Raw genomic sequence first — 27,069 nt, forward strand, 5'->3', positions numbered from 1 at the left:
GTCAATGGACTGTTTGAGACGGATCTGAATCGGTTCCTATAACGGCTTCTCGCGCTTCGCCTCTCTGCGCTTTCACGTCCACATTCCTCTCTGGTTGGAGATGGAAAACAGACCGGAAGGATTCTTTTCCAAACAATGATGTCGTGAGTCTTGGAAGTTTTGTGATTTTTTTTTCTGAGTGTATTTTTTTGAGGGATTCCTTCCCTCGTTAAATTATTATTATTATTATTTTGATGGGGGAGATTCGCTGACTTCCAGACGCCTGGCTCCTCGTGAGGAAGAGGAATCCAGATTTAGCTGAAAACGTTCCTCTTGGATGTGGCGTGAGCCGTTCTGGTGAAACTGCGTGTGCGTGCCGCGCTTCTGAATCATCCGAGGGATTCATGCTGAACGCAGCCCGTTTATCTTTGCGCAGAGGTCGCGTCGTTAAGGCAGAGCGGATCCATCCTGCTGCGACTCTTTCATGTTCGTAAATCATTTCACATTTAATTATAGGCGGACTCTGACGAGGCTGGGAAATAACACCAAACTGCAACTTTGAGACTTTTTAAAGACACATTTCATTTGGATACACTTTTCTTTATACATTTATTCTTTTTATAACAGGTTGACCAAAAATATATATAATTGGTGACGTCTTTCGATAAGTTGCTTTATTAATATGTATATTTTTTTATTTCATGGCGCTTTTGTTTTCATGATTGTGGCTCAGAGGACTTGAGCGTTTGCAAACTTATCAGGGATCTGCGGCTATGATGGGAGAAGCGACCCCGGCTCAGTCCGCCGCGGGGACTTTTGTGCCCATGTTGGGTGTCGGGATGGGAGGTCTGCCCGGTGGGGTCGGTGGCGGACCCATGGTGGGCCCTTCCAGAGGCTCCGCGGTTCCTCAGCTGCACAACGCCATCGTGGAGCGTCTGCGCGCCCGCATCGAGCAGTGCAGGAGGCACCACTCCACCTGCGAGAACCGCTACCAGAGGGGCCAGGCCGAGAGCTTGGACCGGGAACACGAGAATACGCTTCATCTGCTCAACATCGTCCACCAAGGTCCAGGGAACCGTAAGGCTAAAGGCAGCCGGGGATCGAACCAGCAACCTCCTGATTACAGCAGGACCAACGGAGAGCAGAAGTGCTCAGAGGGGGAGCAGAAGATCTCCACGCGTCACGTGGTGAGTTATGGATCAAAGACTGAATTAATGTCATCAATGAAGTTATTTATAGTAATTGTTATAGTGGTGATGTCTGCTGGTTCTGGAATGAGGGGAAGAAAAAGAGAGGCTTATTCCCAAATTCTTCAGGGCGGATCTACGATTTTTTTTAAGGTGGCAAAGCTTGGGGTTCTGGGGGTCAGGATTAGCCAGGCGCGTTGCAAGCTTTTCAAAAGTGTGGGGGATGTTGTCTGTGCCTAAACTAATTTTATGTTATTCATCTTGTTAGTTTAATTTCCATAATAGCGGAGCAGGTGCGAATTTTAGACGTGTCGCACATGTCTCCGTTTTAAACATGTTTAAACTGTTCAGAATACAAATCCAGGCTCTGTCTCGTTAGATTGGTGTAACTGAAGTTTGTACTGAATGAAACTACATTAATCCATGTTGAAAAAAAAAAGGATCCGATTAAATCGTTTCCCCCTCATTTTACAGTCACGGAGTACAGAGCAGTGCGCGTGGCTCTGGGGTTAATCAAGTTTAGTTGTTTCTCTTTGCAACAATCTTCACAAGAAGGCAAAACAGTTAAATGGCAGGTTACAGATATTTCCATTTGACTGTTTATTTTGACCGATAAACTCAAGGATGTTGGTTGTTTTGAAAGAATTACCCCGACACACACTGATGCGCATGGATGAGCTGACATTTTAATCGTTAACGCACATCGCGGAGGTAACTAAATCAATCAAGAAATGATTCCCATCGGAACGTCAGAGCTTTATACTGGACACTGTGCTCAGCACGGCTCGGAGCGCACACGGTGGACAGTGGGCTGAAGATCTATAGAGGGGTTCGCAGCGCAGTGCAGAACCACGGTAAGCGGTAAGATTTCCTCCCACTGAAGCGGACTGGAAAGCCGGTCTCTCTGAGGGATGTGTCACTTGGAAAAATGTTCTCTAATTATGAAACTTTGGCTGAACAGCGCTTGTTCCCGTCTCTAATACGCTGGTCTGGTTGGTTAGACCAGTGTTTGAAGTGGAAAACACACACACACACACACACACACACACACACACACACACACACACACACACACACACACACACACACACACACACACCTATTAAAATAATGCTGATAGCGTGGACTAGATGACAGGTGATGGGTTACGTATTTAACCAAACAATGATCAGGCTGCTGTAAAATGTAATCTCCATCCACATCCAGACAGAATTATCCTCTATTCTTTCTCTATTTGCTCTGCTGTTGTCTGGGCTGATGTAGCTGACGGTGCGCGCGGCGCTCCTAACTAGCGGCTGATGCACATTTTACGCATTTGGAGAGGTGGGCTGGATGCTTTGCTTTTACTGGAAGATGGTCCACTTAACGCACGGGTGTAGACTACATATTAATGACAAATGAATGAAAATTAAATTGTGAGGTTTTACTTCATATTTTAGAAATTAAAATGACAGGGAAACACATTTATGACGTCTTTTTAAACTAAATTTTCTAGCGCGACCTGCCTGCTTCACTTAAGTCACTGCTTATTAAGGTCCGTCCAGAATTACCGTGGCCCACCCAAAAATGAAAACCTGGCGCCGCGCCTGTTATAAACCTCTGCAAATTGTTGTTCTTCACTCTATCAAACTCAGACTTTGTACAGCTAATGTCAAGATGTAAAATTATGAATTCAGTCGAGCTCTTCCGTCCCTCCCTCTCCTGCTCTCATTGAAACCCGACTTCGGCTGTCAGAAGCGGGAGGTGAAGAAGGAGATGAGGCAAACAGAGTGAGTGCGACATAAAGAAACCAGACTGGTGTGGAAGTGAGCAAAACAGCTGGAAAAGTGAGGGTGTCAGTTGAACGATCTCAATAAGAAAAATGTGGGTGTTGCCCCCCCCCCCCCCCCCCCCCACACACACACACACACACTTTTTCCAAAGTCAAGTTTTGACCCCTGCACTTTTTACCATCCAAAAACAATATTACACTATATTAAATTGACACTAGTTGAGCTATAGGATCAAGCAGAAAGCAACCATTTGTGTTGAAGCCTGTTTCCCATTAGAACATACTGCAGGGGCGTGTCCGGGCAGTGGCCTGGGGTAGCACATGCCGCCCTTGGAATCTGATTGGCCACCCCAGGTGCCACCACACTAATTTACTTTTAAATAGGCTTTTCATTGTCCATCACCATTGGTGCCACCCATGCACAAAGGTGTGCCTCGCCTGGGCCACCCCATTTTAAAAGATCTGGACACGCCACTGACATACTGTAAAGATACCCCCCACCCCACCCATGTCCCCCCCACTTCTAAAGTGAAAATTACATCCATGAGTGCACCCTTACCTTCTTTCCATCAGCCATTTGTGTTCAAATATGGAGTTAAGTTAACCACCCCATGTTATTCCTTAAGCCCCCAGTGTCACCATACAGTTCAGAGTAAGTACTGCAACTGTAGTCTTGTTTAGGTTGGCCCACCCTTGCGGCCTAGTTTTATTCACAATATTATTCACAGCCTTCTCAGGAACGCAGATGTCTTCGGACAAGTGGGCGGGGCAAAAGAAGCATGGAGAAGTCCATGGTGTTCCCCTTAAATAAGTAAACCAGGGCAGCCGTGAGCAGTGTTGGCTTTTAGAGTCTCCGATATGAAGCACATGGTTCCCTACTGTCTCACTGAGAGTGCTGTGTGCTCCTCACAGCAGCCTGTCCTTGTGCTACTGTGGCTGGAGCAGTGGTTCCGAGCTGCAGTCAGAAAAGATGTGTACGTGCACGCAGACTGATTATGAATCACGCATATGGGAAGCCACTGCTAGCCCATTTTACCCACCAGTCACATTCTCTAGTAGGTAGGCATGAACTTCAGTGGGTGTGTTGGATTGGCTCCACACGAAGCTGACCGCTGGGGAGCAGGTCTGACATTTTCAGTTGGCTGAGCATGAAAAAACGCACAGATTACCCAGATGTGAACAAATTTTACCTACCAGAGCTGGGCTGGGCCGACCCATATGTGAACGCCCTATAAAGGGAGCCCACATGTATCAAAAAGGCAATAGGTCATTGTGGTGGTACCTGCACGGCTGCGGGGGAGAGGGAGACACTGCAGCACTGACTGCTTCCTCTTGGTCACACAGACACCACAACATTTATAATTTCTGCCTCCTGCAGTCGGTGTCTCTACTGCTTCTATTGCTGCTGTCCACTCCTTTCGCCACAGCTGTGCGTGCTCCGCCACAAACATCGACTTCCAGCTGTCCATCCAGTGATGACATGAGGTTAGAGCAGAGCAAGCGACCTAAGGGGAAGGGACATAATTTCCCAAACCCAGCAAGGCTGCCACAGACAGAACCAGCGCCATGCCATGCACAATATTTGCAGGGAGATGGAGAACTTTCACGTCAAAGCGCAAACGCAAAACTTTTTTTGCATGTCCCTAAACAGCTACGGTATTTGAAGATGGTTCATGACTGTGGAGAGTTAACCAGTTTATGTATACAAACATTCAAGCCAACAGAAACATTTAGAATAGATGTTAAGAGTTATTGATGAAAAAGGACAAGTTTGTAATCTAGATACACAAAATGTGATCCTACACAAGTCAAAATAGTACAGACTGTGCCTTTAATAGGAATTTAAACAGTAAAAGAGAAATGTTTACCCATTATACTGCACGAGTGCTTTTATTTTGAAAATCCCAGGACAGTTATGGTTTTCTCTGATGTCAGACTGCACCACTCCAATCATATTACGTTTCCTTTACTTTGTAAATGGTAAAATGGTAAATAGCCTGGCCACTCTGACCACCACCAGCAGGCAAGTAAGTCTTGCCCAAGAACAACGACAGACTGAGCCGTGCTCAAACCTGCAATCCTGCGGTTCTGGGGCGGACACATAACTCCTCTGTCACCATCAGCCCAACTTGCCCTAAAAATTGGTTACAAAGTCTAAATGTAACCAATACGGATCACACAAAAGTAGAAACTGAAATTATTTGCAGACACTGATGGGTTATTAAAACAAAGTTAAACAATTTTAGTGGACTAAGCCCTAATAATAATAATAATAATAATAATAATAATAATAATAATAAACTCCATTCCTAGTAATGGTGATAAAAGACAGTTGATAGCAGATTGCAAAGTTTGCAAAAACAGTCAAGTATGAAGGAACAGTTTTGGGGTCACTGGGTCATGGAGAGGTTTTGTATTTCCTGCACTCTGTATCAACATCTCTGCTGATCCAGACCAAGTGATGCAGGTGCATTTTGTATTTCATTTAGCCCATTTATTATGCAGCGTTATCTTACTTCGTAGCACAGAAAAGTCAAGTTTCTTTCCGCCACTAGAGTAAATAAATGCTCTGGAGGTGGTTTGGGCCACCTGTCGAAATAACAGCTGTTTACAGTGTGAGGATGAAATAAAAAAAGGCTATTTTTTTTAATTCTCAGGTCAGGAGCAAACAAGCTTAAAGGGCATTGCTGTACGCCCGTAGCCTTACAAAAAATAAATAAACGGATGAAACACGATTTTGATGTGATCAAAAGCTCAGTTTGAACCAACTTTCTGCACCATCGCAGGCAATGAAACACAAGGTTTATTCTGTTTTCTCTCATTGGGCATAAGGGAGGTCAGCTTCTAGACCGTGATTCATTTCCCAAGCAGCATTTCAATATCAAGTCAAAAGGGCGAAAGCTTGCAGATGTTCCCTCTCTGAATGGAAAAACAAACAATAAAACTTTTTTCTTTTTTTTCAATAAACCCATAAAAGGGCAGCTCTGATTGCTCTGCACGTTTTATTTTCATACACTAGAATTGAGCTTGCGATTGCATCATCTATGCATCATGCAAGTCACTCCTTCATCCAGATTTGTAAAATAAAGCAGTTTCTCTGTTTCTACTCCTCACCCTGTTCGCTAAAGACACAGCAGTAAAGGATGATGGGAGGTAAGACGCAACAACACTGTTGATTATATTGACTGTCTAAAGGAGGTCAGGGAACATCATTATCATGCACCGTTTCATTTTTACTGATGTTGGAGCAGTGTGTTCTATATAAAACTGATGAGTGCAGCAAGATGTGGGGAGGAAATGAAGTCCTGGCGGTCGTGTTCGCATCAAGCCTGAGGTTAAAGTTTTTCACAGCTCGGGATGAATTTGGTGAAGCGGGACAGAAACCGGTGCAAAAAAACCTGTCGTGATCTTCCCTTCAGTGGCACGTTTTACAGAGTACATCCTCAGAAGTCAACTTTAAATATGGCTTTGTGTTTATTTTTTATAGCTAACATTTTGCTTGGCGCATTTTGAGGTGCAGCAAACATGTTTTTGTAAATTACAAAATATGAGGCCACATCTGTGCAGGTTATTGACGGTTCGCATTGGAATTTGAAATGGAAAGGTTTACTGTGTGTGTGTGTGTGTGTGTGTGTGTGTGTGTGTGTGTGTGTGTGTGTGTGTGTGTGTGTGTGTGTGTGTGTGTGTGTGTGTTTAACACAATGGATTATGACTGGTTCAGCGTTCTGAGCTAGCAGCACTTAGCAGAAAGGCTCGTTGAGACAAGCTTAGCAAGGGATATTCTTCTAGATGAATTTAGAGATTTTAAGAAGGAGAAATCAGAGCTTTGTTATTGACTCAGACTAAAAGAGAAAAAATACAATAATTTCCATAATGCTTGGTTGGACTCGCTGAAAGCCTTCGAATATTAATATTTTAGATTGCTTTTCCCCCACCAGTTTGTTTTTGTACCTGTATCGGTAAAAGCACAGAAATAGGTCACACGGTAGAGCTTACCAAACGTCATTCCCCATATTAAAACATACAGACATTTGTTTTCATCAGATCGAGATCCAGCGTGATCTTACACTGTCAGCGAGACGCTTGGTGAGTATGGAAACTAAAAGGCCACTGATGCAGCCCCACTGCATGCTAGCATGCCATGTATTGTCATAGCCTATTATGTGTCTAACAAATGGCTCTCTAAGCACCTTCTTGAAATATTTGCTGACCGTGAAACGGTTTGAGCCACAAGGCCCCCGTATAAATGTTTGGAGCCTCTGAATACATTTCCTGCACGTGTTTACTTTGAGTCAAACAGGCCTTGAAAATGCAGTAGGCGAGGGAAGCCTGGTGATTAACAGTCCTTGTGTGCTCTGGGAGGATTTTGTTATTACCCAGTGAAAGATCTGGGAACAAGGGTTGTAGAATGCTGGTGCGTCGCCTTTGTTTTGCATCTTCCTCGAGGATGCAGTGTGACAGAGTTCTCCCCTCTTTGAAATCTGTTTGACATGATTTCAGGACAAATGACAGCTGCAGATGTTGTCTTTGTGCTCATCAGAAGACCAAACTGGTCACATTATTAATTTAGACACACGTTCCAGCCGACCACTGGATTGACAACTTAGTCTAACAGCACAGAGAGACAGAAAATCCTTGTAGTCCCTCGTGGCCGTGTGGAGTATGAGGATTTTTTGCCTGAGCGAGGGTGTGGGGTGGGGTGTGAGTGTTTCCTGGCATTCCAAGCTTGGCTGTTGAGCAGCCTGATTCAGAGCTGCCGGTACTCTGATCTCAGCCAGCCTCGACTGTGATGTGAAACAATTAGCTCTAGTCCTGGGGAGCCACCCACGGTGAAGCCCATAGCTAACCCTTCTCACAGATAGGCTGACGTTTTATTTTTATTTTTTAGGAATAACTGGTTATCAGTTGCTCTAAGGCCTGTTTTTAGGTGAAAGGTCAATTATCATTGCCGCCTTTTATTTGATGGCGGAAAAAAATTCCGCGAAACAGCAAAGCCACGAAGGATGTAAACACATCTGCTAATCTCTTCCCTCTATGAGGAATGACTGCACATTTAAAGATGCACTTCAGTCTGAGCTATGATGAATTAAAACTTTTGCAAGAGAAAACGCATTTAGAATGTACACAGAAGATTAATAAATAAAACTCTGTTCATGTGATAATTATGCAGATTTTTTACACAACTCCTTCCAATAATCTAAAGAGGTGCCCGATTATCACAACTGCTCAAAAATTAATTGGATCAGTTATTAAGAGTGTTAAGAGGGGTCTGGTACACTTGGAAGGATATTGGGACCAGTCCAATGACATATCGGCGATATTGGATCATCTTGCCCCAATTTCAAAGATAAACAAGAATGCTAGCCAGGCAGAAAGTGAGATTATGGAAGGGCGCTAAATGCTACTCCTCCAAATTTGTATACTTTAAAGTCATGTTCGATGTCAAGAGGTTTTGAGAAGTTTTTCAACTGACTGGGGTACTGTGAAAATCAGATTGTGTGTTTTTGTCGTGCTGCAAAACCCCACACACAGTAGGACCAGAACTGTTAAATTCATGATTGTTATTGCCACATGTGGGGTCTCTCATCTGAAAATTCTAAAATCCTGCTGTGTGAACCAAGACCAAGTTTATTTAGGGCGTTTGTTCACAATTTATAATAATTACTAAGATTTTAAGAATATACTGATGCACTAAAATCACAATATTTTTTGTTATCGATACAGAATCAGTATTTAAAAGTGCATGGATTTTTCGTAGAGAACAAACATTTGCTGTACTTTTGTGTGCTGCATTTCAAACTCTGACTGCTAGATGGCAGCAGTTTTTACTGCTTTGCAATGGTAACCTTCTCCTTTCTGGAACCTGTCCCCTAGTGGATGAGGGGGGACTGCATTTTTTTTGTCACTTCCACCTTGGCTTCAGTTTTGGCAGGCAGAGTGAACCTCTTGCTCTGTCACTTTTGTCCCTGCTGTGTCCGTTTACAGTTTATGCACCACGATGACACTAAGGAGTGCCAACTACTGTAACTAGCTTAGTGGCCTAGTGGTACGAGTGTCCGTCCTGAGACTGGGAGATTGTGAGTCAAATCCACTGTCGGGTCATACCAAAGACTTTAAAAAAAATGAGACCCAATGCCTCCATGCTTGACACTCAGCATTAAGAGGTTTGATTGGAGGGTTAAACCACCAAATCGTTAGAGTGCAGACATGTTTGCACCTCACCACTCCCCACAGGAGTGGGTCAAATGTGGAGATTTAATTTCACCGCACACACCCACACACCAGTGTGCGTGTGACGACTAATTGGGACTTTAAACAGTGCCGTTTGTTTTGTAAATGTGATGCTAAGAGGCAACGGTCAGCAGGAGGGGTGAATGCGCTATGTGATAGTGGCTTTCAGTTTCCACTGCATGGCATGCTTCAGTATCTGAAAACTGAAGAGAGTTTAAGTCCTTTTCCCAATGTTGATTAGCTGTGGTGGCCATCTTGAATTTGGTTGACTCCAAAAGTGAGTCAGCTGTATGTCTGATGAAGACTTTAGCTCAGGGCTGTTCATTTCCAGGCCTCGAGGACCAGTGTCCAGCACATTTTAATTGTTTCTCTGGTCCAACACACCTGATTCAGTGGTTGAATCACCTGTGCAGCAGTTCATCAGCTCCTGTTAATCACCTCGGAAATCAGGTGTGTTGAAGCAGGGTAAAAGCAAAACATGCCGGATACTGGCCCTCAAGGCCGGGAATTTAATAGCCCTGCTTTAGTTGCTTCTTTAAAATCTATTCTGTAACTCGAGACACACACACACACGCACACACACACACACACACACACACACACACACACACACACACACACACACACACGCACACACGCACACACACACACACACACACACACACACACACACACACACGTTCCCTTCTTCAAATTCCTTAATGAATTTCACCCAACTGCCCCTATGTCAGAGTACATTTCTCCTTCGTTTGCGTGACTTTTTGGAGATTAATTTCGGGCCGTAACATGTTTCCAAAAATATGACTTCTCCCATCTCTACAGGCCTGTGTTGAATCCTCTGACACCACATAAACGGAAGGAATCATCGCAGAAACATCACAGCAACCTTTTACTGAAACACAACCAGATTTACAGACTTGTGCAATAAAAGCTTGGAGCCACATTACATTTTCTTCTGGACATTCCACAGCCATAACCCAGGGCAGTTCGTAAAAATTTATCACCAAATAGTTTTAAGTAAACACAGCATGTCTTTGGGGAACAGAGACGTGGCATGTTAATATCGCTGTTTCCAGGAAGCCGTTTCCTACGCTTGAACGTTACACACCACGTCTTCTGGAAAAATTAGGTAAGAACTCACATCTAGATTCGGCAGTAAGTTATATTTTTTACATTTGCAGATTTGCTCTAAACCGCTTATGATTATGATTCATGCACTCTCTAGAGGCTGCTTTACAGGCTTTGACAAGTTTCTACTTTGGTGGCCGACCCAGACACCAGATTTAAAGTGACACAAATCAAGTTTGCTGATGACTGAGATTTCTCACTGGAGCCTTATTTTTTCACCCCTTTCTCTCTAGACAGCTTCATCTACTAGGGATGATCTGAGCAGCCATGTTCACTGCTATAAATTGATTTTGTTGGTGTGTTACTGAAAGGCAAGGTGGCTTAATTCAGGACATTTAGCAACTCCTTCTGGTATTAATGTGTGAGAGTATGTCAGATTACATTTTATGTGTATGAAATGGTTTTAGGCTTTCTTGAGATGAAATAATTTGCTCTGGCAGTTTTTAGGTGACTACCCAATTCCAAACGGTCATATTAATTATGAGAGTAATAATAGTAAAAGTTTTAATGAATGCACATCAGTGGCTTTATTTCTCAACAGTTCACCAAGATTCTTTATAAGAAGATGTTGTAAAAGTTTTCAAGAGGTGAATAATCACTTTGGAGCAAAAGTCAGATTACAGCATCTCAAGTTGTTCAGTGCAATCAGTGTTTGGTGCAAATAAAAATAGGAAATAATGTGCACTAGTGGACATTTGTCAGTCAGTACAGCAGAGGTCAGCTGGGATTTGAAATGAAATGTTACTGATTGCACAGTTTTAGTAAAAAAAAAAAAAAAAAAGGAAGAAATATCTCATTTGATGTGTTGGATCACAACTTATTCCCATCAGCATGAATAGTATTATTACCTCTCAAAGGCTCTCTGAGCCATTTTTATTTAATCGGTTTTGCTGAAGCTAACATCTAAAATCAGTCCCCCACTGGGCTGCAACTGTTGGGAGATTTACTGGATGTAAAATTGCTGGAGAATATGCAAATTATGAGTTGGAATGCATCAGACATTTTTGCAACCAATTACAAAACTGCAAGCAGCTAATTTTCTTGAAGTTTAAACAAAAGTGCCTTTATTGTCTCAGTTTGGAGTTTGTGCTAGTTTTTATTTTATTTATGTTTATTTAGTCACCAACCTTACCAGCCTCAACTAATCACACAGAAGTATTACAGGTGGATTTCCAAAACCAAGAAGCACTGAGACCGTTTTCATAAGAAATCCATTGAATAATATATTTAACAAACAAACCCTGCAAAGCCATGCAGCTCGTGATGGTATTAAAACACTTTGCAAATGTTTCATGACATTTTAGAAACTCTCTTGTGTAGGGATGGGTACCTTTGACATTTGAATCGATGCGGTACTAATTCCCGGTACCTACGAATCGATACCGGTACTTAACAGTACCAGTTTTCGATACTTTTGAGTGTTTATTACTTTAATTCTCTTTTATAATTAAATATATATTTTTCTCAATATATAACAATATTTGATAAATATCACGATAAATAACATACAACTGTTTGTATTTTAACATCGTCCTTGTAGTTTTATAAGCTGATAATTAAACTGAAGCAAACATCTTTACTGTGAACTAAATTTACTGTGTATCTTCATTCCTTTTGCCATCTTTTTTCATTTGATTTTTCCTACTGGGAAGTTAGAATTTCCGAGGAGAAAGTGAACGCACCATTAGCTGATAACAATGGTAGTAATGGAAGCTAACATACCAAGCTAACGTTATCTTAAACAGTTCATTTAGCTGCTGGAGCAGATTAAAACGATGATGCCTCACACTTAGATCGTTGTCACTGGTTTCGTCTTCACCCGTCACATTTAGTAAAGTGAAGCCAAACTTTAGAGCGCGTTCATGTTCTTCTAGTCGGGATTTCGGAGTTCTGAGGAGAAAGCGAATGCACCATTAGCGAAACGGAAGCTAACATATCAAGCTAATTATATTTACCTACTGGAGCAGATTAAGATGAGGATGTCTCACTTAGATCGTTGTCGCTGGTTTCATCATCACCCAGTTACCCATCACATTTAGTGAAGTGGACCCAAGCTTTAGCCTGCGTTCTTTCTACCATGCTGCTCTGTTTACAACTGGTTCGCAGCGAGCGACGACATAACGCTCTTGCGCATGCGCAGCTGTCTTGGCAAGTTCTCGTTATGATGGACGGGTAACGAAACGAGGCACCGTTTGAAATGAGGTGAATCGGTGCTCGGTCGGTACTACGGAATTCAGTCGGAACCTTAAAATGTACCGAATTCGGTACCCATCCAGTCTTGTGAATATGTATCTTCTCCCCAACAGTTCCAGTAGCCTCATGGCCAAGATAAACTTTGCATTGGTGTTATTGTTGTTGCCGTTTTTATTGCTATTGTAGAGGTGAGGACGCAATCCAAAGGCAGTCAGTTAATTCTAACATACATTTTAATAAATCACACTCCAGCACTCCCAACAAGAGGAATCTTCTTTAGTTTAAATGGCAGGTGCGGCATCCAACTTAAGGTGCATTTCCACCACCTACTGTGTAGGAGTGTGAGTCAGAGTGAGGAATACTAAATAAAATCAATCAACTATATTCTTTTAACTAAACTACTTTTCCTAAGGAATTCCAACTCTAAGTTATAAATTCTGTTATCCCCATTTAACAAAGTCCTTAAAGTCAATACTCAAACTTTTAATTTTTCTTAACATTTTTCTATATACCACATATTACTACAATAACATAAAACATGCTCTACTGTTTCCCGATCTTTTCCAAATTCACACAAACCTGTAGGATTTTTCCCTATTAAAGAAAAGTGCTATTTAAACCTGTTTGTCTCATTCAGTCCCTTGTTTCCCTTGATGTCCCTTCACCTACTGTATATAAGGTGTCTCACATCACATTCCCCTTGTTGGTGTTCAGAACTAATCAGCAGGTGAGTCTAATAAAGTAAAGTAACAGAACATGAGGGGATAAACTGGAGAACCAAGGTAAAGAATCACAAAATAAAAAGACGTAAAAAATTAACCTATGCAATAATGAATAATATTAACACAGAGGTAAAGAAATTCTTAGTATAATTTCATAATTTGATTGGATTTAATTCTTTTCATTGCATTTTGCATTAGAGATGTCGAGTTTAAAGAAATCCAGGTTCAGCAGATTTGAGTGTCTGCACCAGAAACGGTGCTCTATGAATCTGGGACACCACAGTACCTGCCAAGATTTGCATTTTCCTTCCCCTCCTGAAAAAAAAAAATAAAAACACTTTTATCTGTTTTCTGGACCAATTTAGATTTTGTTAATAATCTCTGCTTCTGTAAGAAACACATAGAAAGTAATAAAAATAATAAATAAAGGACAAAATAGCAGAACAAAGGAGAACCTCAGAATGGAGACAGAAGTTTCCAGACGCTCAGCGGGGCAGTGAGGATGTGTGTCAAATCAAAGGCATTTATGGATCATGTGTTATACAGTATCTGCAGAAGCAGTGCCACAAGACCCCCCTCCTCTTTCCATTCCTCCATTTCTACACCCTTCCACACACAAAACCCACCCTGCTGCACACTCCTCATGTTTTATTCAGCATCCTATGGGATGACTGTATTTGTCTTTGAAGAGTGCCGCAAAACATCATGTAGTAAACCCGTCTCCCTCTTAGTCTTCAAGGGATGGTACCATGTAAGTGGAATATGCTGAGAAGAACACACTCTTCTGACGGTCCAGGTGGGCCGGGCCTACTGTCCTGATTCATGAGCTAACAGACAGACTTTTAGGGTAAATCCAGCCTGCAGTTTTATTGGAACTGCTGCCTTTCCGAGACGTGAAGCGCTTTCTCTCCACAAGCATTTCCCAGCTGTCCTTGGCAGCCGTCCCCAGCCTCTAACAGGAGCTTACAAGGCAACAGTTTTACCTTGAGATGAGAACAGTTTAGAAAATATCAAAGATCAGCATTTGCTAAACAACCTCCCTGGTGGTGAAACTTTTATTTTTGTGTCAAATCAGCTTATTTACTTTCATTAATTATCATAATAGTAAAAATAGGCGATAACTTTGTATATTCTCACGTATTAAAAGCTGAACAGAGCTGTTGAAATAATATGAATAGCATTTTTATGGCAATATAAAGTGATGATTCATAATAAAAAAGATAGTTATTGACCTACAAACCTTCTGCACTTCATAATTTAGAAGCTCCACTATTTCACCTGTACTAATAAAACAGGTCCTCTCTACAGGCCGACTGATTTTTGTTTTTCTATTGCCAATACCAATAGGTTAGGGTCATGGTCAGCTGATGGTCAATTTTTACGGTGGATATCTAGACGTTTTTCCCCTCATTTTCATGCTCTGTCACTAATAACATCAAGTTATTCACAAATTTTCTGAAACTGAATCCGTTTTTGACCCCCAGTGAACACCGGGTGAGTCTCAACTGCAAAGCCGCTCCTCTGCTGTGCTCCTTGCTCAACTCACGAGATCACAAAATCTCTCCAGACTTCCGCCATCCTCCTCGCTTAACTTGCAAGATCACAAAATCCCTCGAGTTTATGCCGTCTGCCATTAAACCAAAAAGAAGGAAATCACGTTTGATATCGCTATTTGATGTCATATATGATGTTGTTCCTCTCCACTGCCACGATTAAAGCCGTGAAAAACACACCCCTGCAGTTATGGCACAGTGCTGGAAGTAAATAAGCCGTTAGGGTCACACGTATTGATGTAATCCTTGTCGATGTAAAAGTGCATCACTGCAATAGACTTTTATTTTGAAAATAACCAGGGGTTTTACATTGAAACGTGTGATTTCCTGTCTAACCCTATGTTAACTGTGGAAATTGTCCCAGAAGTGGCTCGTGGCAAAAATAGAACCCAATCTTGTCTTTAGCGGCGCGGTGTGCTGCTTCTAGGAAGCACCTAAAAATTGCCGCGTTTGCTGGTTTGAATCACCCTCATAGACTCTAATAGATTATATTTGAAGAAGTGACATTCCGCCGCCATCCCGCGCCGCTGATGCTTCCAGTGTGCAGCAGGCTTTAGTGCTAAGTGTCAAATTTTGTGCACTGCTTAATGTTAAAATCAGACATCTAAGTAAAATTAATCAAACAAATTAGTAAACTGACCAAATATTAAAGGTGTGGTTTACTCATTTATTCACAATAAACGACGCTCAGTTTCTCATAAACAACAAAGACAGCAGCGGAGTATCCACGTCACACTGTGAATTAGCATTCATGGACTCACGTTCTTGACTCACGACGGGGAAGGCTGTTGTTGGTTTAGCGTCTGGTAATAAGCAGAGGACGTCTTGGCTAGTTTAAGCTAACTGTTAGCATTGACAACTCCACCACATGGCAGAACTCCTCTAGGCTTGAGTTATTTGTGGAGATAAAACATCCACGTTACAAGTGAGTGGTAGAGTTGCGATGCTGTTATCAAATCTGGGGTGAGATGTCTAAATATCAGGAAACAAGACTATAAAACAAGTTGTCTGAAGCTCAGCTGTGATGTGGGCATCTTTTATACCCAAGAAATGGTGCGCTACTTTGTCCTTTATGGTAAAACAAGTTGATTGTGTTACCAGACTTGGTTTTTCCCTATTGTCTGCAATTTTAGCAAACGATCATTTGTTTTTTATCAAGCATGTAAAAATCTAAATATTGCCATGCTGGTGAACTACTGTCACCTTTTTCGGGAGCATTTCCTTCACTTCTCTTTGCTGCAACATCTTGTTTAAATAATGCGCTGTCTGTTTTGGTCTGCGAGGGGAAGAATTGGTGACATCCCTGGCTGTTATTAAGCTACCTGATAAGCTTTAATGAAAAAAGAAAGGGAACTTTTTATTAACTTATTTTTTTTCTATTGCACTACACGCCTATTGATAAATGTTGAATTATTGTCCGGCCCTAATTTATGTCTAATTCTTGTCCTGCCCGATTCAAATACACTTACATTTGAAACTGTAATCCTCTTCTGATTCGCTTGCCATGATTACAAGAATAAAAATGTCCTATTCGGCCCGCAATGACTCTTGGGATAATTTGATCATATAAGGATACACTAGACCCATCCATGAAATATCGACACATTATGAGCATCCTTAGAATTTGGACATCTTTGTTGCTACACTGTGACATAATCAGCCTTCATCTTCACAATAAAGTCAATATTTGTTCTATACCTGTACATGTTTTCCCATACCTCAACACAATACATCATATACGGAATAATGAGGGTAAAATACAATAAAGGCGTACATCTTTTGTTCAAAAAACACTTGCTTTGTATATAATTCCAGTAGATTTTTTCTAACTTATTTTTATGTATTGCATGTGTGGCTTTCAACTAAGCCTGTGATCTAAAATTACTCCTAAGAATTTAACATAATTTTTTTTCACTGTTAGATGCAGCACCCCCAGATTTTAGCTTTACTTTAATTAAGTGATATCTTTTTAATGTATTTTAACCTAATCAAGTCTTCTTCTACTACTGTCAACAGTTCTCTTATGGCCGATCCAGAAAAAAAAAACTAAGTTGTGTCATCCGCAAATGTAATGATTCTTAATTTCTGGAGTCACAACCCAATATCATTCACATATTGTGTGAATAATTTAGGCCCCAATACAGAACCTTGTGGAATGCCACAGGTAACTCTTTTAATATAAGGAGCCTAAGTCACGCCCATCTACTTCCGGACCATGGCTCCCTGGAAGAACAAAAAAATGTATGCAAGTCAATGGGGCTGAAAATGCAAATTTCCAATTTCACTTGTTATGTGCCATGGATTTTACATATGATGTCTGTGGATTTTAAAGATGCATTATGACACTAAGAACACTCTTATTTTCAAAATGGGGAGAAACAATACTTTAGATTTTGTGTGAAAATAAGTCCAGGACTAAAAATGTGCATCACCAAAGTGACGTCACCGAACCAGACACGGAGAAAAACAGAGGGAAAATGGCTGCAAGTTCAGTGAACCTCAAATCCTTCCTTCAGGAGGAAAGAACCACCATAAATCTGGACATGTGGTAAGTAGCAGCTACGCTAGGGGAGAAGAGATTATGAGACGTTCAAATATCTGATTTGTAATTACAAACTATCACAGGCTGATGAATCTCAAAGTACCTGATTGGTGTGGTTGAAGCACACTTCATTACTTTTCCGTTAAATTGAAGTACAACATGTGTATCATGAAAGTTCTTCTGGGGACCCATGAACCGACTGGACAGGGAAGAGACTATTTGACATAGTATTAATAAACTCTACACACTGAAGTCTGTTACCTAAGTAATGCCTTATCCAATTTAGCATAAGTCCTCTTATACCATAACTCGCCAGTTTATCCAAATACAAAATGGCTGACTTTATCAAAGGCCTTACATGTAAGGCTTGACTTGAGCTGAGCGGGACCGGAGCGAGAGTTTGGATTGTTGCATGTATTTATGACCCAAGAGCGGAGTGACTGACGCCGGGCAGATAGACACGCGTTTGCTCTAGGAGTCAAACCGTACAAGGCCAGTGAGCACGGCGGCTCCAAAAGGAAACAAGCTGACTCACTATGAGTCGGCAGGGTGAGTAGCTTGGGCTGGTCTGGTCAGAACTGGGTTGAGTAATCCGATAGGATTGGGTAAGGACTCGGAACATAGTCTGGTTAGAACGATGACTGAGTGATTTGGTGTTGCGCTGCACTTCCTTATGAAGATGTGGCGGGTGACGTGAGCCGGAAGGCTGGCACTGGGAATGCTGGGTGGTGGAGTTTGACTGGGCTGAGTGTGTGTGGGTTCCTCCGGGGGAGGATGTCGAGGGCTGAGAAGGAGGCAGCGTGACATTACACAGATCAATTAAAACCCAACATCATATTGTTTATTATCCATAGCCGTAACAACTTCTATAACATAACATCCACAACATGTTAACCAGTAGTTGACGTACATCCATTCACGAAATCTTCTGAGTTTCGTGGTTCCTGAGATGTTTTGGTAACAGACAAACAAATAAACACACACCCTAAGAGGCAAAAACATTTTTGACCATCATTTGCATTTCAGCAGCAGACTATAACAATATTTATGGCCTATTAAGTTTGTGGTAAGTGGCTCCAGAACCAGGATGGAAAGCTTTCCTCTACTTCTATTAAATAATTTAACTAAAACTCAAAAATGAGTCTAAAAACGACGTGCAACTGTTTAAATTTCCCTGTCGAAGCTCCGTCTGTAAATTAGATTCTGCAATAGGCTCTTGTGAATATGTTTAGACAGTCGTTCCACGGTTTGAATATAAATTACCCCAGCACTCAGTGTTTCTATGCAAGTGAACATTTCACTGGGTAATTCATTGAAATTCTTCTATTCCCTAGGGGTTGGGATTTAGAAAGTCCCTATTGTATCCCTTTGTTGTTGATTTGTGCTTTCAGCATGATCCCAGTTGTTGCAAACGGATATGTTTAAACTGAAGATATGAGAAAAATGGAGGAAAAAACCCTCATCTGTGCTGCTGATGTCAGTGGGGACTCACAGTAAGATTAATAAATTAGTGCACCTGTGTTATTAAAATCACTTGGCATCAAGTGTTTCATTAATTTTCAACATCTGAATTCAGGCGTTAAAGTAAGTAGGAAGCTCGGGGTATTAACACAGCAAAAAGGGCGACTACGTCGGCGTATATTTTTAGAGGGCACTCGTGGAGGGATCTGTTCATGCTTGATGTGATTTCTTCTGCTCAGGGAGCTCTTTGAGGTTTGTCAAGTTTTTCCTGCTTGATTTAATTGAAGAGGGGACAGAACTGTGTTGGGGGGGAGAATGGGGGTGGAGGCCTTGGAGTGTCTGTCCGTGAGCGCCGTGCTACCAAGTGCTGAAACCGGAGCCCTGTGGGAACAAGCGTGTTCAGGTGTTCATGAGCAAAGCATGCACGGTGGTACGAAGGGAGAATGCGCAAAATGAGAAGGAACCTGCAGTTCCCTTCCCAAGACTCGAGAACCGGGCATTGAATCAAGCTATTATCATAGATAATCTGTTTGCTTTTGTCATTTCTTTTGTGCTTCAGTTTGACAGGGTTGAATGTGTTCAAGCGCTGTTAGATCTGTGTTTGTATAAACAAGAACTTATCTGGAACAGTTCTCACATTTTATCTTTTAAATCAGCAACTTGATACCACGTTGGCGTTTCCAGGGCTTGTTGTAGCTGCTGCTGTAAACAGATCAGATTATCACAGCTGCCACTGCTGAACCAAGTGCGGATGTCCATTTATATTACTCCATTAGCATGCTGTTTATCCGCCTTTTACTTTTCTTTCCTTACTTCAGGTTGTAAGTTTACTACATGGACTATTTGTCTAAACCAGCTTTCATTGCCAAGAAAACAACTGGGAAAAACAGCAAAACTTCTAACAGCCTTTTCTCCCCAGGGTCATTATTCTCCTCAGGAAGTGAGTAAGTGGGCTCCTGATGTCACCAGCGAACCTACTGCGCAGAAAACGAGGTTGAACTGGGAGGGAGTAGCGAAGGGCCCTGCTGGATCAGAGTTCAGGCATGTTTACATTACAGCTCAGGATTTTTCTCAGAGCCTGGCCAAGCTGCAGAAGTTCCCAGGCTCCGGAGTTGCAGAGTGCTGAAAAGAGGCACAAGCTTTCACTTCTTCTTCTCCTCTTCTCTCCCGCTCTCTGCTTGTGCTCGGGGGTATAAGTCATAGTTCAACTCCATTTGCATTGTGGTAATGTTCTGCTCTTTGTAAAAGTCATCCATCGGGGAATATTATGGATTTGAAATAGGTGAAAGTCACAAACCCAGCCGACAGACTGAGTTTGCGCGCCCTGGATCATGTTTCAGAGACTGTTGTGGAGATGAATATCTCGAATAGCAGATTTAACAACTAAAAGTAATTGTTTATTTTCTTTTTGTATTTGCCCCTTGGCATACTTTGCGTTTCCTTCTGACAGAAAATATTTATATATTCTTGGCAATGAGAAACACAGTCCAGTCTAAATTGATAAATATTATAAATGAGATCTAAATTAAATAATCAATGTAGGACTGGGATGAGTTGTTTTAAATGTTACATGGATACTGAAATTACAAAAATGTGTAATTAAGAATAAAAAAAGACCACTCAGTCCAGATGCATTGCAAATGCTTCACCCAGTGCTGTGGGTTTACAAGCATATTCAGGCAATATAATTATGACTCACTAACAAAATGATTAAGGCAGCTGAAAATATTTTTGCGTGTTGTTCCCAATAAATCTCAATGACCACTGGAAACTCATAAATTCCTTGTGGGATTAAAACTGCAACTGGCTAACTTTTGGAGGTAATGATGTCTACCACAGCTTCTCACTATTGTCTAACACAAAAATGGCTAAAACTCAGGTCATTTTATAGATAACATGCTATAATGGCTTGTGTTAGTAGCTGAGAGTTTTTCACGTACTTTGCAGCTTCAGTCTTTAATTTCAGTAATAATTTTATTTCGTATCTTGGAATGTGATAACAGTTACAACAAGTCTCAAGGTTGGTTAGAGGTATTTTTGAGGCAAAACAAATTAATACCCAAGCTCTTTGTTATAAACAAGCATCACATCTCTGACATGCTGTATTTTTACTATCTAGTAGGGAATTCCCACTTTAGTGACCTTGGCTGATTTGGTTTTTGGAACATTTTGTGTTTGTTCTACAGTAAACTTTTTATTATACTTTTAGCATTTCTGAACATTTTTTACATCATTTCCATATATTTAAATCTAAGGATGCAAGAAAATATCAGTACACTGAAAGATCATGATCTTTCATGTTATAGCACTCAATCAATATTCGAAAGAACATTTTATTGAGAATTCACCTGCTAAAATTTACTTATTCAAGTTTTTGTGTTTTGTGTGTGTGGTGTAATTCAAACTTCAACTGCTAGGTGGCAGCAGTTTTTACCTCCATCATTTTGACGGAACAACAACAAATCTGGTTGTGTCTTGGCGGCTGGCCTGAATTTTCAAATAAAATCTTAAAAATTTAAAAAAATTGCAAATATCATCTGGCTTTTAGCATTGCAAAATATCTTATTGTTTCCTGGCCTGGCAAGTCATCCAAATATTCTATTTTGACCACGACTCATAAACAGATCTCAGTTGTGGGGTTATGGTTATGGGTTATGTCTTTCAAACTGTCTTTGCATGCTATTGGACAACAAGCAACGTGACATGACGTACTCACCGCTACCAAAATCAGTCAACGGGGCAGTTCGCCATACACTGCTGAAGCAGGCGCAAATACATCCCTTTTCTAAATAAAGGACTTAAGTACCTCTATATCTGTTTTTGACTCAAAGAAAAGCCCAAGCCTTTCTTTCCACCGGATATGAAAGCAACGCATAACATAATAGTGGCGTATTATCTGCGGGCTTCCTCCCACCCAGGAGCATTTCAGATGAGAAACAGGACCATGTTTCTGTAGCAACAGTAACGAGCAGGGATAAAGACAGCAGCATGCATCCAAAAATGTCTGGTTTTTTTCTGTTCTGTTTACATCGGCTACAAGGGTTTCACAGAAATGGCATGCGTTTATCTACATGTGTACTTCAAAAGTTTCTGCGTGTTTTACACTGCTTTCATGTCTGACATTCCGTTTGGCCCGATCTACGCTGCGGAATTTGACGTGTTTTAGAAGCGTATCATGTAAAAATAGACTCAAAACGTAAGGATAGCGTGCCTTCGCTTCTGGGACGCGCCCAAAACGTTACACTTAGCTGCAGGTGGACAGGAACCTGTCCACTATGATGGCGGCTAATTGCTGTGTGGTACATTTCACAACACTTTCACAGCAGTGGAAAGGAGAGATGACCCCTTCTTTCCACCGGCTGTGAAAGCGGTCACAAAATGTAATAGCGGCGTTTTTCCTGTGAGCTCATTCCCAACCGGGGACAAGTGATGTTACAAAATCATGGGATGTTGCAAAAGCATGGGAGACTAGCAACACTACATGTGAAGTCCACACACAATAATAAGCAAGGATGAAGACAGTTGCATGCATCAAAAAAGTCTGTGGTTTATTTTCTGTGCTGTTTACATCAACTACGAAGGTTTTAACAGGAAATGACATTCCTTTACCTGCATATGACTTTTAATTTGAAACTTTCCAGATGTTTTACACTGCTTTTGTGTTTGACTTCCTGTCTGGCGTGATCTAAACTGTGAAGTTTGACATGTTTTGGAAGCTTAGCGCATAAAAAATAGACTTGAAACGTAGGGCTGGGCGATATGGCCTAAAATCAATATCACGATGTATTGAGGATTTCACCTCGATAACAATAAATGGACGATAACTACAGGTATGCACAGAAACAAAAGTTGTCCAATAGATGGGGCTGTCACGTGTATTATGTGGAGTCACATTTTTACGTAACTCAAGGTGGTACAACTTCTTAAAGTGACATGAATGTTGCTAACCTACGCACATCTTTTGATTTTTGTATTGTCAGATTTATTGACATAGGAAAAATAATCCCAATTAGTGTCAGAAATTTCGATAACGATACATTTTCAATTTATTGCCCAGCCCTATTGAAACGTAATGATAGCATCCTTTTGCTTCTGGAATGTGTCTAAAATGTTACACTTAGCTGCCAGTAGAATGGAAGTCCTCCACTATAATGGCGGCTAATTGCCAAGTAAATTTTGTGACGCTTTCACATCCAATGGAAAGTAGGGGCAAGTCTAAATAGCACAAAGTTGATGCCAAAGTTGTTTGAAATGAGCCATCACCATCTTTGTTTTTTTACTCGGTCACAGTAACATCCCACCCTCCAAACCGACAGGGTGCTGTGATTGGCAGATTTCTAGAGTTGTTGTCTCCCCATGGATTGTATTGCATTCTTCCCAATACACATCTCTATTTAAAGTAATATAATTTTTAAAATCATGATTATTGGAAGTATCTGTATATTGTGCCACCATTAAATTTAGTAAATATTCAACATAAACTTCCGATTTTGAGTTTTGTTCAGCTCCTTCAGAGACAGAGATAGAGGTCCGGAGGAGTTAACATTGATGGGTTTGTGTCTTGTCTCCAGTTCTGCCAGTAAAGCCGAGAAGTGGCAGCAGGAATGTTTGTATTAGTGCTCTGTGGCGAGAAGTCACTTTACTGAGCTATGCTTTGGTGCCTGCTCTCGCTTCATCTTGCCTTCAGGCACACAGACGCTGCTGTTGCATCTCCAGCACTTATGGGAGGTGAAACCAAAGGAGGATTTCTGGTCTTTATCTGTCCTGTCGACTCAATCTCAAGCAGTTTGTTTAACAAGAAACCAGCCTATAAGAGCACAGGGGCTGGCATAGGTTTTGTTTTATGGGTTTTCAGTAATGTTATCTTTAAATGTAGTTATTATCAATTTCTTACATTTAATTTTTCTCTTTGTAAAGTATCCTGAGATGAGTTTTTGTGGAATCTGAGTAAAATTCAACTAAAATATACCAGCTAGGTCAAACCTTGTTGAGTTTGGATCACAGAACAAAAGTAGTACAGTTGACCTCAACGGTCAGATCTTAAAATAAACCTCACACTAACAAAACACAATGATATTTTTCTTATTTGCATTTTTAAAAAGTGTATATATATATATATATATATATATATATTAGGGGTTGTACGAACTAGTCGACTAGTCGACTTCACGGCTCTGTAGTGACTTTTTATGCCTGTCATCAACTAGTCGCTGTCACGTGATAATGACTGACAAGATGCGGTCCTCGGAAAAGACAGCAGGTGATGAGCCCCTGCGCGTCTGGATCGAGGCGGAGGCGACGCGCTGTGCGGTACTGACACCGGCGGTAAAACGGACATTTAACCAAACTGTGACCTTTTCCCTCTTGCAATTTAACCTTCCCCTCACCCCCATCCTAATCTTAACCAGTTTGTGCATGCAAAGCTCTGATCGTTGACGTGCGCTCCAGACATTGCGTCCTGAGCACCGCCAAATCAGGTGTCACCACCTCAAAAACAAATTAAACACGCGATCTTCATGTCGGCTCATTTCCTTTCATGTTTTCTGTCTGTTATTTGTGCCTGATGCGCTTTGTTGCTGCGGAGCGAGGCGCATCACCTGTAGTCCTCCGGTGACACACCCCCAAGATTCCACTATCTCCACTCCGCTCCGCTCCGGCATGAACTCCGCAGCAAAAACTGTCCCGTTGTAGTCGGCCGGCGAGCAGCGGCACGTAGATCTTTTAGAACTGCAGTTCAAAGGTAACTCATAAGGTGAATATATATGAACGCAGGTAGCAGTTTTTCTTTAGGATTGAGAGGAGATGCAGGAAGATAATAGACAGGCAGGACAGAAAAATTGTCAAATAAAAACAAGTTAGTTTTTGTACCTGGTGGTTGCAACAAACAGACACCACTGAAGGTAATCAGAAGTGAGGAACAGAAAATAATTATTCTAATGTTTAGAGCAGCAGGAAAGGCTGCAGGCGCATCAGTGAGTTTGCGGTTGCTGCGCAGGGGGAGGTGGGAGAGGACTGAAGTAGGATGCAGAAACTACCGTTGTTAAAAGAGATGTGTTAACTTAGAAAATGTGGGCGCAATTTTAATTGTCAAAAACTCCAGCGAACCTACCGATCGCCCCCCCGCCCCCGCCCCCCCCCCCCCCCCCGCCACGCCCCCCCCGCTTCCGGCGTATGACGTCATCAACGACTAGTCGAAGTCGACTCGACTTTCATTACTTGACTGTCGACTTTAAAAACAATAAAGTCGTGCAGGCCCTAATATATATATATATATATATATATATATATATATATATATATATATCTATATATAGATATAGATATATATACAGGTGCTGGCCAGTAAATTAGAATATCATCAAAAGGTTGAAAATATTTCAGTAATTCCATTCAAAACGTGAAACTTGTACATTATATTCATGCAATGCACACAGACCAATGTATTTCCAATGTTCATTACATTTAAATTTGATATTCATAAGTGACAACTAATGAAAACTCCAAATTTGGTATCTCAAAAAATTAGAATATTCTGAAAAGGCTGAATATAGAAGACACCTGCTGCCACTCTAATCAGCTGATTTACTCAAAACACCTGCAAAGGCCTTTAAAAGGTCCCTCAGTCTTGTTTTGAAGGCCCCACAATCATGGGGAAGACTTCTGACTTAACAGCTGTCCAAAAGACAATCATTGACACCTTGCACAAGGAGGGCAAGACACAAAAGGTGATTGCTAAAGAAGCTGGCTGTTCGCAGAGCTCTGTGTCCAAGCACATTAACAGACAGGCGAAGGGACGGAAAAAATGTGGTAGAAAAAAGTGTACAAGCTCTAGGGATAACCGCACCCTGCAGAGAATTGTGACGACAAACCCATTCAAAAATGTGGGGGAGATCCACAAAGAGTGGACTGCAGCTGGAGTCAGCGCTTCAAGAACCACCACGAGGAGACTCATGAAAGACATGGGATTCAGGTGTCGCATTCCGTGTGTCAAGCCACTCTTGAACAAGAAACAGCGCAAGAAGCGTCTCGCCTGGGCCAAGGACAAAAAGGACTGGACTGATGCTGAGTGGTCCAAAGTTATGTTTTCTGATGAAAGCAAGTTCTGCATTTCATTTGGAAATCAAGGACCCAGAGTCTGGAGGAAGAGCGGAGAAGCACAGAATCCACGTTGCATGAGGTCCAGTGTAAAGTTTCCACCGTCAGTGATGGTGTGGGGTGCCATGTCATCTGCCGGTGTTGGCCCACTCTGTTTCCTGAGGTCCAGGGTCAATGCAGCCGTCTACCAGGAAGTTTTAGAGCACTTCATGCTTCCTGCTGCTGACCAACTTTATGGGGATGCAGACTTCACCTTTCAACAGGACTTGGCACCTGCACACAGTGCCAAAACCACCAGCACCTGGTTCAAGGACCATGGTATCCCTGTCCTTGATTGGCCAGCAAACTCGCCTGACCTTAACCCCATAGAAAATCTATGGGGTATTGTGAAGCGGAGGATGCAATACGCTAGACCCAACAATGCAGAGGAGCTGAAGACGACAATCAGAGCAACCTGGGCTCTCATAACACCTGAGCAGTGCCACAGACTGATCGAGTCCATGCCACGCCGCATTACTGCAGTTATTGAGGCAAAAGGAGCCCCGACTAAGTATTGAGTGCTATACATGCACATTCTTTTCATGTTCATTCTTTTCAGTTGGCCAACATTAGAGAAACAAACATTTTTTCATTGGCCTTTAGAATATTCTAATTTTCTGAGATACCAGATTTGATGTTTTCATTGGTTGTCACCTATAAATATCAAAATTAAACGTAATAAACATCGGAAATACATTGGTCTGTGTGCATTGCATGAATATAATGTACAAGTTTCACGTTTTGAATGGAATTACTGAAATATTTTCAACCTTTTGATGATATTCTAATTTACTGGCCAGCACCTGTATATAGATATATAATAGGGTAATAGAATTTGAACATGTTTACTTTTTCAACAAAGTCTGTATTCTAATTTTTTTTTTATTGTTTAATGATTTTATTTTATTTTTATTTTAGGTCAGTGTATGAGGTAAATGGATGCCGGGACTAAAATATGCTTTATCAAGCAATTCACTTGGCAGGTAAATGAGTTAATTATGTTCAAGTCGCAAGTCAGAAAACTAGTGGGATTTGCTAATTCTAGTGCTCCATGAAATATTAACTACTGTTAGCAATACAAACTATAATAAAGTATTTTTTCATTTATTTAAATACTATAGCAACAAGTTTACGAGTAGTATTTATGCTAATGTATGCAAATGATTGA

General features: G+C 41.4%; 1 protein-coding gene across 1 annotated transcript in view; it reads left to right on the forward strand.

Moving 5' to 3' along the window:
- Positions 1-536: 536 nt before the first annotated feature.
- The window catches only part of maml2 (mastermind like transcriptional coactivator 2), a 65,685-nt gene continuing 39,152 nt past the window's right edge, over positions 537-27,069 (forward strand). The window contains exon 1 of the mRNA XM_015951292.3: positions 537-1,166. Coding sequence (XP_015806778.3) covers positions 753-1,166 — 414 coding nt within the window. The 5' untranslated portion in view covers positions 537-752. The remainder of the gene's footprint in view (positions 1,167-27,069) is intronic.

The sequence above is a fragment of the Nothobranchius furzeri genome, chromosome 13, assembly GCF_043380555.1.
Source record: "Nothobranchius furzeri strain GRZ-AD chromosome 13, NfurGRZ-RIMD1, whole genome shotgun sequence".
Lineage (NCBI taxonomy): Eukaryota > Metazoa > Chordata > Actinopteri > Cyprinodontiformes > Nothobranchiidae > Nothobranchius > Nothobranchius furzeri.